Source organism: Carcharodon carcharias, chromosome 9 (assembly GCF_017639515.1).
Source record: "Carcharodon carcharias isolate sCarCar2 chromosome 9, sCarCar2.pri, whole genome shotgun sequence".
NCBI lineage: Eukaryota > Metazoa > Chordata > Chondrichthyes > Lamniformes > Lamnidae > Carcharodon > Carcharodon carcharias.
In genome coordinates this window covers 94186322-94199644 of record NC_054475.1, presented here as the reverse complement: position 1 = coordinate 94199644, position 13323 = coordinate 94186322, and the positions used below count along the sequence as shown (strand labels likewise).

The following is a 13323-nucleotide window of genomic DNA, read 5'->3' as shown; positions in this document are numbered from 1 at the left end:
AATCCTAGATGCAAAGAAGAGGTTGAAATGGAGCATCCTATACTAATAACTTTATCTTGAAGTTGCATCTAAGGTAATTAAATGTCCCAAGACGCTTCACAGGAAAATTATAAAACAAAGTATGACATTAAGCCACGTAAGGAGATATAAGGGCAGATGATCAAAAGCTTGATCAAGGGGATAGGTCTTGAGGAGTGTCTTAAAGGGGGAAAGTGAGGTAGAGAGGTGATGAGGTGTAGGAAGGAAATTCCAGAGCTTGGGGCATATTTAAACATTCTTTGCTGAGATGTGAGCATTGCTGGCAAGACCAGCTTTTGTTCTCCAACCCTATTTCCCTTGAAAAAGTGGTGGTGAGCTGCATTCATGAACTGTTGCAGTCCATCTGGTGTTGGTACACCCACAGTGCTGTTAGGAAGGGAATTCCAAGTTTTTGGCCTAGCAACAGTGAAAAGAACTACAATAAAGTTCCAAGTCAGGCTGATGTATGGCTTGGAGGGGAACCTGCAGGTCATGCTGTCCCCACGCATCTACTGCCCTTGTCCAGCTAGTTGGTAGAGGTCCTAGGTTTGGAAGTGTTGTCAAAGAAGCCTTGAATTGCTGCAGTGCATCTTGCATATAGTAGACACTGCTGCCATTATGCATTCATGGAGGTGGGAGTGAATGTTTAAGGTGGCAGATGGGGCACCAATCAAGTCGCAGGTCGAGTCAAGCCTCGAGTGTTGTTGCAGCCACGATCATCCAGGCAAGTAGAGAGTATTTAATCACATTCCTGACTTGTGCATTGGAGATGGTGGATAGACTCTGGGGAATCAAGGGTTGAGCTGGTTACCACAGGATTCTTAGCCTCTGACCTGCTCTTGTAGCCACAGTATTTATATAGCTAATCTAATTATGTTCCTGGTCAATGATAATCATACAGGATTCAGTGATGGTAAAGCTGTTGAATGGAAAATGATTAGATTCTCTCTTGTTGGTGGTGGTCATGTCTGGCACTTGTGTGGCACAAATGTTACTTGTCACTTATCAGTTCAAGCCTAAGCTTTGCCAGGTCTTGCTGCATTTGGACATGGACTGCTTCAGTATCTGAGGTTTCACAAATGGTACTGAACATTACAATCATCAGCAAACATCCCCACTTCTGACCTTATGATGGAGGGAAGGTCATTGATGAAGCAGCTGACGATGTTTGGGACTAAGATACTACCCTGAGGAGCTCCTACAGTGATGTCCTGGGGCTGGTGTTTGGCCTCCAGAAACCACAACCATCTTCCTTTATGCTTGGTATGACTCCAACCAATGGAGAGTTTTCCTCCAATTCCCATTGACTTCAATACTTTAGTTGCCTATGCAACTCCTGGTCAAATTCTTAAATGTTATATATGGAAGTCTCCATCATATAGGTCCATGATAATGCAAAGCCAAGTTTATTTTGAGAAATCTTTTATGATCTACGGCTCTGAAGAACTTCAATTGTTGCTTAAGGAGATACTTGCATTTTAATGAACAAAGATTAGCTGGTGCCAATGAACAATAGAAATACATTAGCAATGGTCTTCTTAACAGTTTCAGGAATTCTGAGCGGAGTAGTATCTTACCAAGAGACTGATAATTATCTCCTTAGAAGTTATCTGCCCTGGATTCAGATGGAACACAATTCTGATGAATGTTGCAGATGCTGCACTGCTTCCTCAGGGGTGTTAAGTTTTTAGTAAGGACAAACTTTTGGCAATGACGAGTGTGAAAAAGGTTCCTGGGCACTGATTGATACCATTTTCCAATGCTGCCAGGTTTCTGGTACCAGGCTGGTATTCATAGTGCAAAACATGTGGGCTTAGTAACATCCAACTGAGTGTAACTGGATTTCTTAGATTTCATTTTAAGGTCTTGTCATTTTCTGAATGTTATGGGAACATTGCCACCATTCCTTATGGGTGCACTCAGTGAACCCATGACAAACTTAGTAAGTTCCGTTTAGATGCAAATATTTTATATGATAATCAGCAGCAGAAATCTTGAATGGACTTTTGCATTGGCATTTTGGATTCTAAAAATAGGAATTGTGCCGAGCCACAGCGCCACCAAATCCCTCTGGTTGGCAAGATTGATACAAAATTATACGTAAATGAATGATACTATTCAGAAAGGATTTCAAATCAAGCCTTGAGGCCAAACTGCACAGATACAGACCCTGTTTGAGAATTGCCTTCACACACTTATCCAAAATAAAGCAAATTCTATTGACTACATGTTGAAATAATAACGAGTCAGGATTCACGGTGCTTTTCTTTTTACACATTCATAACAGGCATTGTAGAATTTTACAGAAGGTCACCAATTGACAAATTATACATGGAAAAAAAGGAAGACTTGCATTTATATATGGGGCCTTTCATGACTAAAGGATGCCTCAAAGTACTTCTTGAGAAGTTTAGTCACTGTTGTAATGTAGGAAACAGGCCAGCCAATTTATGCACAGTAAGTTCCCAAAAACAACAATGTGATAATGATCTCTGTGATATTGAATGAGGGAGAAATATTGACCAGAACAGTGGTGACACCTCCCCTGCTCCTCCTCAAGATAGTGCTATGGGATTTTTTACATCTACCCAAGAGAGCAGACAGGGCCTTAGTTTAAATTCTTATCTGAAAGATGGCAACTCCAACAGTACTGCACTCCCTCGTAACTGTATTGGAGTGTCAGCCTGTTCATGTTCAAATCCTGGAGTGGGACTTGAACCCACAACCTTCTGACTCAAAGGCAAGTGTGCTACCAGCTGAGTCACAGCTGACACACAAAGTCTCAACATGGATCAAGAGACTTTATAATAAAAACTTTGCCAAATTAGTTCTTGCTTTTTCCAACTTGTGACTTGAATTTTATTTTGGCAGGTTACACAGGAGTACCTCAAAAGTGGAGGAAAAAAATTTCATTCTTAAGCTTTGCCACAAGGCCAATTATATTCCATTTGGCTAAGGTAGATGCTACTACATCAGTAGAACATTGAAAATCAAGCTAGTAACTCGCCTACCCAATTCTTGTGCACCTCTTGCTAATTGGTTTCTGAATGGCATTGACTGAAGCCTAGAAGTAGGTCCTCAATCCTATTCATCTTGCCAAAGAAGCTGTTTGACTGAAATCAGTTCCCAAGTGGAGATCAACACCCCTGCTCAAAGCACTTGCATCGCACTAAGCCCAATAAACATGACAAGTTTTTTTAAAACATCAATCTGATTGCATATTTTTGTTCCTTTTTAAAATGTTTGCTCTTCATAAGCAGCAATATAGTCAACCACAGTAGTGTAAATGCTCGGCAGACTTCATTGCTGACTGGGGCTGTTGAACAAAAGACAAAAAAATTGCAAATGGCAGAGATGCAGTGCAGAGTGGTCAGATTTGAATCTATTTGCCACGTGAAAGTGAATTGGGATCATTCTGTAGCACTAAAGTGTTGGAGTTTTTAAAAATTCTTTCAGGGGATATGAACGTCGCCTTCTAGGCCAACATTTGTTGCTCATCCTTAACTAACCTTGAGAAGGTAGTGATGAGCCACCTTGAACTGCTGCATCCATCTGGTGTAGGTAACTCACTGCTTTCAGGAAGGGAATTCAAAGATTTTGACCCAGTGTCACTGAAGGAAAGGCAATATATTTCATGATTTATGCAATCTGGTTAATATCTGGCAGGGGTGGTGGTGTGGGGAAGTGATAATGATGTCACAGAAGGATACTGATAAGCACTTGAGTGATGTTCTTTGAGAAGAAGGGTTGGGGGAAGATAATAAACACTTGTGCACTTCCCAGAAACTAAATGTTTCATTGTTAGCTGACTGCATCTGTTCCAGTGCCCAAATACACCTCAACTTACAACATTGAGAAACATCCACATCTGTCCCTGAGTAACCATATCATCTATTTTTACGTGTGGAAGCATTTTGTAGGAGCTATCGTGCACATCTGGAACTGAATTAAAGAGATATCATATGGAACATATCTGTGTTAAATAAAATTCTCATTGTAAAGCTGCTCATAGTTAAGCTCCAAATTAGACCATAAGCATGACAGAGGAGGGAAATGGATGCATCATCCTATTGCCAGCACAGTGATACCAATTTTACCAGCCTTTTGCTAAAGTGTGATTTCTCAGGCACAGCATCACTCTGGTACCTTGCCAGAGTGGCTATTTTTTTGGCAGATGCCCATTCTACCATGGGAGAAGAATCACAACTGAATCTAAACCTATTCTCACCTAACATCTATTAAGCACATACATACTTTGCTGGCTCACTGGATACTAATCAGGGGTAGGAACCTGCATGGTTTTTTTCCCCCCTTCTGTAACCCAAGATTATGGAGGCAAATTGTGCTCAATTGCTGCCTAGAGTGGGATCAGCTAACGCAGCACAGATTGGGGATTAGACCTGGATCTTAAGTTCAAATAACAATACATGTGAACCAGTAAGATCAAGAAGAGACTTACTTCTCCTGTTTAAGGCTCAGCTGTAGTGGATTCCGTTTCTTCTGCTCACGTACCCATGACAGTTCCTCTTTGCTTTCCGGAAAGATTCCACCCATCAGGCCTACAGCACTCTTCATCTTCGAGTTAGGATCCAGTATGTCTGCCAGAGACCGGTCTTTCTCTGCAATGTCTCTCACCAGCTCCTCTGAGGTCAGCTCAGTAGGTGGTCTGTTCTTCACATCCGAACAGCATCTCACTGTCTCAATTCCCTCACCGGGATCATGAGAGGGGCTTTTCATCGTGTTTCTTAGTGGTTTGTTGCCAGGTTTTAAGAAAACCTCAGAATCTTTCCACCTCTCATCCTGTCTGCTGACAATACTCAAGTATGACTCCCCACATCTCTGACAGCCCAGATCCACCTCATTCTTTGTAGGTGCCATGTTGTGTGGGTGATAGAGTCGGTCTCCTTCAAAGGGCCGGTTTCTTCCTCCTCTGGATGCCATCTCTCCCACCGGATCAATTAATTTTTGAGTTCTAAGGAAACAGAAATTAATAGTAGATGATGCTGCACACCAGTGATCTCTGAACTTATGCATCAACTAAGCCACTGACATGCAGCTCAAAGATTGGCAGCATCAGACATATATAGTACGATAAAACTCTCTGCAGAGGTGATCACTGAAATCACTAATGGGATGTCACCAGCCTCAAAGGGATTCATTGGCTGCTGGACTGGACACACTTCATTGAATACACATTTAAAATTAGGATTTTGGGGCTCCTCAAATGTGATGGGCGGGATTTTCTGCACCCACCCACTGCCGGGATCTTCTGGTCCCATTGTAAGTCAATGGACTTCTGGCTGGGGCACTGCCTCACCTGCAGTGGGTCCCACCCGCAATGGGGCCGGAAAATCCCAGCCGATGAGTCATACAAACTAGAAGATTTCAGGTTCAGTCCACTATGTGTACTGAGTGCATTAATCTCAGCTGGGTCAGTGTTAGAATACTACAATTGGCCCCAATGTCCACGAGCTGTAGCAAGGGGTTGGGATAGAAGAAAAGGGGAAAAATAAATAGTGAGGATTCCTTGTGCTAATCATCATCCAGTAACTATTGTTGGAAGATCTACATTTGTGGAAACATTACTGAGTTCAACAATAACCATATAATGATACAGCACGGAAGGAGGCCATTTGGCCCAATGTGCCTGTGCCAGATCTTGGAAAGAATTTATTAATTCCACTCTTCCTCTTTCCCCACAGTCTGCAGATACTTCTTCAAGTATTGAACCAGTTGCTCTTTGAAAGTTAGTAGCCCAGATATTCCAGTCTCCCGTTGGGGGAAGACCGGACGTACCCCAGAAGATGCGCTAGTGGACACAACATATTTGCGGAAATTGCCTAGGATGTTTCAGCTTTCGACGGACAACTCCCCAGCTCCCGATGGACAATTCCGCAGCTCCCTGTGACCATCTGAAAAAGTCTCCTACTTTGAGTTAGAGTTGGAGACTTTAGGGCGTTCTAACTCTCTTACCTGGAGAGTTATCAGGGAATGTTAGATGAACAGAAAACATATCTAACTCTTAGGTAACTATGCAATTAACACCATCCCCGATTCCCTCTGAATCTCCAATTCCCTCCCGATCCTCCCACTACCTCCTGACCGGATCTCATCACCCTACCACCCTCCCCACCTGCCACTCTATCCAGCTGACACCTACTCAATCATCTCACTTGCACACATTCACTAACACACTGAAAAGCTATTTAAAGTCCCAAAGCTTTTCAGTGTGTTAGTGAATGAGAAGACTTACCAGAATACAGCAGCTAGTGCTATAAAAAGGGGAACCTGCACTACGAGGAAGGACTCCCAGAACAGGTACACTTTGCATGACTGAGGAGACTTGGTTCTGAATTCTGTGCCAGAAATGCGGAGCTCCAGTGTTAGGCAAGAAAATAGGAGCGAAGTGGCAATCTGACGGTGATTGCCGCTCCTCAGGAGGTTTGGTCCATTATTGAATCCACTATCCTTTCCAGCAGCATCTTCTAGATCAAAATAACTTGCTGTGTATTTTCTTTCCCTCATATCACTTCTGATTCTTTTGCCAATTACTTTAAATCTATGTCCTGTGATTACTGACCCTCCTGCCGCTGGAATGTCATTCTCCGTATTTACTCTATCAAAACCAGTCAGGAATTTGAACATCTCTATCAAATCTCTCCTGAACCTTATCTACTCTAAGAGTTGAATAGCCTGCTAATACAGTCTACACTCATACAACAAGGTACCACAGGACTATCAGTGCCCATGAGCTGTACCTCTACAAACCAAATGGGGCATGAGGGGTAGTGGAGGGGACTGGCAATCACCTGAAAAGATTTTATGAACTTCTTGTGCGTTCGCCAAGCTCAGTGCTGGAGAATGACACTTTTCTACTTTTAGGCAAGTAGCATCAGCAGAGTGCTCAAGTCAGTTACAGCACAAGTCAGGTGCAGCTCGCTCTACCCTAGCTCATCAATTTAAAATGGCAATCACACTAGTGGTCTGTCACTTCCAGGGAACAACATTCCTAATCGGTCCATTAGACTAAGGAGCAAGTTACTTGTCATTCTCAGCTATAATTCCTCAAAAATAATTACATTTCAATTTAAATCAAATTCAATTATCTGCCAGAAAGCAATTATAAACTTTAGTCTCCTCAAAATGTCAAAGCATCCAAGACACTTCTGCATGAACGCTCAACGTGAAACTAGCCCTGAAGAGACAGTTCTTTTCTCGGTCATACTCTATCATTGAGTTGCTTATCCAGACCTCACCTCCAGTGCTTTCAGACTGAACGCTGTGTTCATGCAACATTGCCCAAAATATACCTTTAAATGTGCAAGATATCTTCAAATGAAAGGACACAGAAACAAAAGTACAGGAGTAGGCCATTGAGATCCTTGGCCTGTTCCACCATTAAATTAGATCATGTACCTCAGCTCCATTTACCTGCCTTGTTTCATATCCTTTGATTTAACAACAACTGTCAGACTTAGTCTTGAAAATTTCAATTGACCAATCATCCATAATCTTTTGGGTCAAATAATTCCAGGTTTCCACTACCATTTGTGTAGGAAAAAAGTGCTTTGTTCTCATTTACTAGTCTTTTCATGGCCTTAGCACACTGGCCCCAGAAACTTTCTCTGGCCTTACATTCCAGCTCAAACCCTTCATTCTTTTAACTCTGGTCTAACTCTGTGTTCAATCCCTGCTCCAGGCCCCCAGCCACCATCCCCAAGCTCTCCATGAAATCATGGCATTCTCTTACTCAACCTTTCCACTTTGCCATATTTATACCCCATTATCGACCCACTAGCGAAAGACTTATCAAAGCAGCTTCCTCAAACTACATCTTCTATCACCTCTCAACTCTTCCTAACTCTGAAGTCATACAGACTCGAAACGTTAACTCTGCCTTTCTCTCCACAGATGCTGTCAGACCTGCTGAGTTTTTCCAGCAATTTTTGTTTTTGTCTTCCTAACTCCTGTTTGATGACATTTATTCTCCCTCCACCACACCCTCTTTTTGTAAAACCTCTGGTGTGTCAACAGTGCGTGCAAATGATGAATGTAATTTTCTGTTTATAACAAAATGTTAAAACTAAGGCTTTCTACTTCAACCCACATTTTGCTGTGGTAAAAATGGTAAAACTGTTAAGTGTTCATCAGCATTGCTGCCCTGAAACTGACAGCAACTTCTGGGCCAGAATCTTCAGATCAGTGTGCAGGGATGGGCCCTGCTCGCCAACATGTAAAATGACGCATGATGACATTGGACGTGCGTCCCGACATCACCACATGTCATCCCGATCTTCAGTTTTGCAGGCATGTAACGGAATCGGCTGTGTGCCCGCCGGACTGTCCTATTAAGGCCACTTAAAAACTAATTAAAATAATTAACAGAGCTGCCCGTCTAACCTTAAGGTTGGCGGGCGGGATGAATTTTCATGAAGGATTTATAAATCAAACAAATTTTTAAATTAAAATTCATTGATATGTCCCAGCTCATGTGACACCGTCACGAGGGGACATCTTAAATTTTTTTTCCCCTCTATTTAAATTTTTCAAAATGAAATTAAACTCCCCGAGGCAGCTCCGTGCCTCAGGGAGATTTCTGCGCTCTTTCGCACGCATGCGTGACTCAGCCTCCTTCCCCCACCCGCACAGGGAGCACTCAGTGTTTCCATGTGCGCGTCACACTGGCGGGCCTTAATCGGACAGCCTATGTAAAATGGCAGCACACAGCCGATTGGAGGTGGTGGGTGATTGTCTGTGCACATGCCCCCGCAGCCCCCCTACGGGGAGAAAATTCTCTCCCTGGAGTCTGCGCACATGTAAAATAATGCTGAGATCCAGAAAGTGCTATCAGTGATTCCAAGCTTCTCCATAGGCTACGCTGTTGAGCTCCCTCCAGTATACAATCAATTAGAAAAAAAATTGAACTGAAGAATTCCCACTCTTAGTCTCACTGTAGAATTCCTTGAAAAAGTTATACCTTGTTGACTGGGTTTTTAATTGCTGCTAAACAGCCTCATATATTTCTTTGAATGTCAAATTTCTCCATTTTAAGGAATTCCACATATTTTAAAAACAATAAAGTTTTTAAGATATTTTAGCTTCTACTCTAACCCCATATTAATGTCCTAATCATTCATTTCACACTCAGTAAAAGTTAAAAACATTATGGTTACGTCAAATGCCCATAAGGCTAATTGGGAGATGGACATTTTATTTTTAAGCAACATGGGATATGAACACTATCTTCACAAAATGAATTCGAGCGAATCAGGTGACTTCTTTTATGGTTTCTATACAGAATCAGAAATATCTGATCATATCCCTGAGAAGTTACTTAAAATGTAAATGCCTTCCCAGGTGCTGACTGACTATCCCTCACCATTTGAAATGGAACGGACTTAAAATTACAATGATAAAAGCAAAAAACTGAGGATGCTGGAAATCCAAAACAAAAGGGTCATTCGGACTCAAAATGTTAACTGTGCTCCTCTCCGTAGATGTTGCCAGACCTGCGGAGTTTTTCCAGGTTTTTTTTTTGTTCTGTTCTTAAAATTACAATAGCTGCCTGACTGGCTGGCCTCATGAAGATAGAATTTCAAATAAAGGCACTTCAGGAGCTAATTACAGCTGGGGTGTTGATGAGATAGCAAACACCCTTCATCATGTGATGAACTGCTTAGCTGTCAACCCATTGCATGGACAATGGAAAACGGAAAACATTGACACGGATATCACATGACACAAACTAGCCTGTGATAAGAAATACCTGGAAGTAACTTATGAATCCACAAAAACAGGCGAGTGCAGGTCAGTCTGGGATAGGAAAAATAGGGGGAAATCATCTCTCACCCCGCATAAGGGAGGAACCCTGTCTCAAAAGTCACCTTAGGCAGAGAATTGGGGCTTGTTCATTTTACCTGCCAGAGTATAGCTCTTCAGTACAGGGTTTCGACAAACTTCGACTGGAAAGCCAGAAGCTTGCTGCTGTTTGGGGTGAACCAGTGTGAATACATCATCAGAAACCTCCTACTTCATTTTTTCTTCAAAACTTCAAAAGCAGATCCTTTAGGCTTGCAACATTTCATCTACCATCTTTAAGACAGAGGAGAAGTGACATTTTTTTAAATCCTTCAAGGAATTCCAGGGCATGCTTGTGCATTCTACATCTTTAGAAATCATCTGTTTTTGCGTGTGTGTATTTAGTATGAGAGGAGTTGAGTGTTGTTGAGATTACATTTTGGATGTTGTGGGAAATAAACATTTAACGTTTATTTTGATTTAAACTTATAAGAAAGCCTGTTTGTGTCTATTCTTTAAAGTCTCAGAACTCAAAGGGTTAAAACACTACATTGTTGTGGTCAGCCAAGAGATGGAAAAAGGGGGAAATTATCCCACATCTCTCTCCCTATCCATAACAAAAATTAAAAGTGCATAGATTCAGTGGTTCTATTGGTTTTCGGTCCATGAGAATCCTTCAATGTGATTGGCTGCTTAGCCTGTTTGATGATGTCATGTTCGCTTGACTTGATGCCAAATTCAAACTAAAATTGGGAAATGGGGCATTGGTGCCACGGAGATTTCTAGATCATAGAGGCTATCAGAGCCAAGTCCAATTCTGTCCTCACCCTATAACTACACACATATTCCTTCAGCAGGAGTCAGTAGATAATAATCAAGGGAAAGAAACTTGTCTGATTATCCTTTATTGCAAGCACCTTTTTGGTGAATTTTAGTGCCTAAAATGCAAAACAAGTTCACTGGAAATATGGTCTCATGCTTCTGTCATATCCCATCACAAGAGAAAAGAGTAGCCACAGCAATGAGTTATTCAATTTGCTTATTTCAGAAATGTATTCTGTTTCTTCCATGCCACTTGCTTTCTGTAGCGAGAAGCTGCAGGTTTCTTCTTAGCTTCTGCCAATGCCGCTCTATAGCTCTGTGTTCAAACTTGCCATGAGTCTCTCAGGATAAGTCCTCTTCAAACTTTCTCTGCTATGGGCAACAACCCTGGTTCCATTTCCCACAAAGCAAGATTCAGACCCAGTCTCACTACCTGATGTAACTGCCAGTATCAATCTAAACACAATAGATATGTGATAGAGTTTGTGGAGTATTTAATCAAGTGCTGACAAAAGAAAGGAAGTGAAAGGCAATGTAGACAAAGCCGCAAAGAACTAAATGGATTAACCCAGCTAAGAACTCTAAGTCTGTGGGCCATGTTTCTACATTCTGATCTTTTCCATTGTGTGGCTAATCATTGGCAGCGACATTATTAAAACTTTTCAATGCTGCATAAAGCTGGACTCATTAACAACTTGAACCTGTCACTGTATCAGATAAAATTCTGTTCAATGGGTTTGCGTTGGAAGTGTCTAAATGCTCATTCCTCGTCTTTAGCCAGAGGAGAGTGTCGTAATACAATCACAAAGCGAGTAATTAAATTGAAGCTTAGGCAGGGCACCCCATCTGTCCGAAATCTCTACATTCAAGAATGACACTTCTTATATCATGTGCTATTATCACATCAAAAGTGCCAGTGCCCACTTTACCTCTAGATGTCACATGTTGGACAGCCATTTTAAAACACAACATATCAGCTACCTAACTGCTAAAATGTTGCCTTATTTCACAGCATCATTTAGAAACAATTTAACTCAGGTCTCTTGATAGCTTGGAATGAAGTCAGCCACACATCTGGTGGGGCATTGAGCCAAACAATCCATAAAAGTCCATGTTAGCTAATCTCTGCAGGGAAGCTATTGGAATGCTACAGTTGGCCACAGAATCCATGGGAGCAGAAAAAAAAACAAGGGACAAATAATCACTCTAAGTCCACTCCTAATTGCTGACTCCTGCTAGAAAGTGCATATGTGGACAGGATTAAGTTAAGCAATTACACCACCCAGCCTTGACGAGCTTGCCAGCACTCTGCATAAGGCTCACATATGAATAATAGCCATTTGTGTGAGGTGCTAGAGTGCAGCTGCCACCTGTGAAACCACACCCCAACTGCAGTCAGTGTCTTCAGGAGAGGAAACTTCCAGAAAAGTGAAAGACTGAGTATGTTAATTATAAGGAGGCTCCGAACTTGTTACAAGATGCCTTAAATCAATACAGAACAGCCCTTAAATGTGCCTCATATTGTGCATATTCTTTGAAACAATGCTAAAATTGCACAAGCAGTGACTGGAAATAGAACTGCACATTGCAAACACACACAATGGGGCTTTTCCTCCTCACAAACGGAGGTCAGGGGTTATGAATTACACATGAAAAGCTGCTGTCTTTAGAATACAGAATCCTTCCTATATTCCATTGAATGTTCAGGTCCAAGAAAACCGACAACAGGTAGTAAAAATTGCCATGTCCTGATAAATAGCATTCTCTACTCAGCTAAAAAACATGTTTATAAAGTAAAAATCCGTGCCTCTTTTCTAACCATTTCTCCCCACCTGAAGCTGGCTCTTGATTAAATAGGTACTGGTATATTGTCCATGTGTATGAACAGGTCATCCAAATGTGGAATCACAGCCAAACATTGTACTGTTTTTAACCAGACATTTATATATGAATACTTTCCAATAGCTATCAAAACCCAGAGTGGGTATCTGGCTGATTTTTCTCCTTTCTGGCCTGGGGCACAGAGTTCAATTGTGGCAGTACTGTACTGATGTTTCCTATTTCTAGCCTGGGGCACTGAGTTCAATTGTGCTAGAACAACTGTGGCCCCAAGTGACTGAGACCTAAACCAAATGAGAAAGCCAGAATTGAGAAAGGTGACATTGTCCGGATTTCATGGGAAATGAAAGCCAAAGTTTGGATATTTATTAAGGTTCTGAAAGGAAAGTAGCATGGGTCTACTAACATAAATCTATACTCAGTTTTCAGTATGTAACCTTAAGGCAAAAGAGTTGTTAGTTATTTTACAGCTCCATTCACTTCTCTAACTTCTGGATTCTTAAAGCAAGTGAAAAATACTTTTCCTTATGGAGGACAACATAGAAGTAATAGAAATTAGAAATGTGCCATGACCCTCTTGCAGCAAGTTCCTAATTTTAACCATGCCATTGAACAGAGATGGACAGTAGATGGTAAAGTTTGCCTTAGGAAAGACAAGTCAGTTTGTTATTCTGTTTGTAAACAATCTCTCACAAACTAATGGATGCATATCAATGAAACTTGTTACACGGATAGGGCATGGCTTAGGGAAGAATGGATTAGTTTTTGAAGATCTGGACCTTTTTTGAAGAATTTGTTAACATTAGGAGAGAGGGTGAATTGACTTTTTCTTTTAGAATGTTGTGG

At 41.5% G+C, this 13323-nt stretch overlaps 1 protein-coding gene across 3 annotated transcripts in view; it reads right to left on the bottom strand.

The window, feature by feature from the left end:
• The window catches only part of LOC121282197 (protein Shroom4-like), a 149076-nt gene that overhangs the window by 25207 nt on the left and 110546 nt on the right, over positions 1 to 13323 (bottom strand). For all 3 annotated transcript variants that reach the window (XM_041195773.1, XM_041195775.1, XM_041195776.1), the window contains one exon: positions 4478 to 4990. In XM_041195773.1, coding sequence (XP_041051707.1) covers positions 4478 to 4990 — 513 coding nt within the window. The remainder of the gene's footprint in view (positions 1 to 4477; positions 4991 to 13323) is intronic.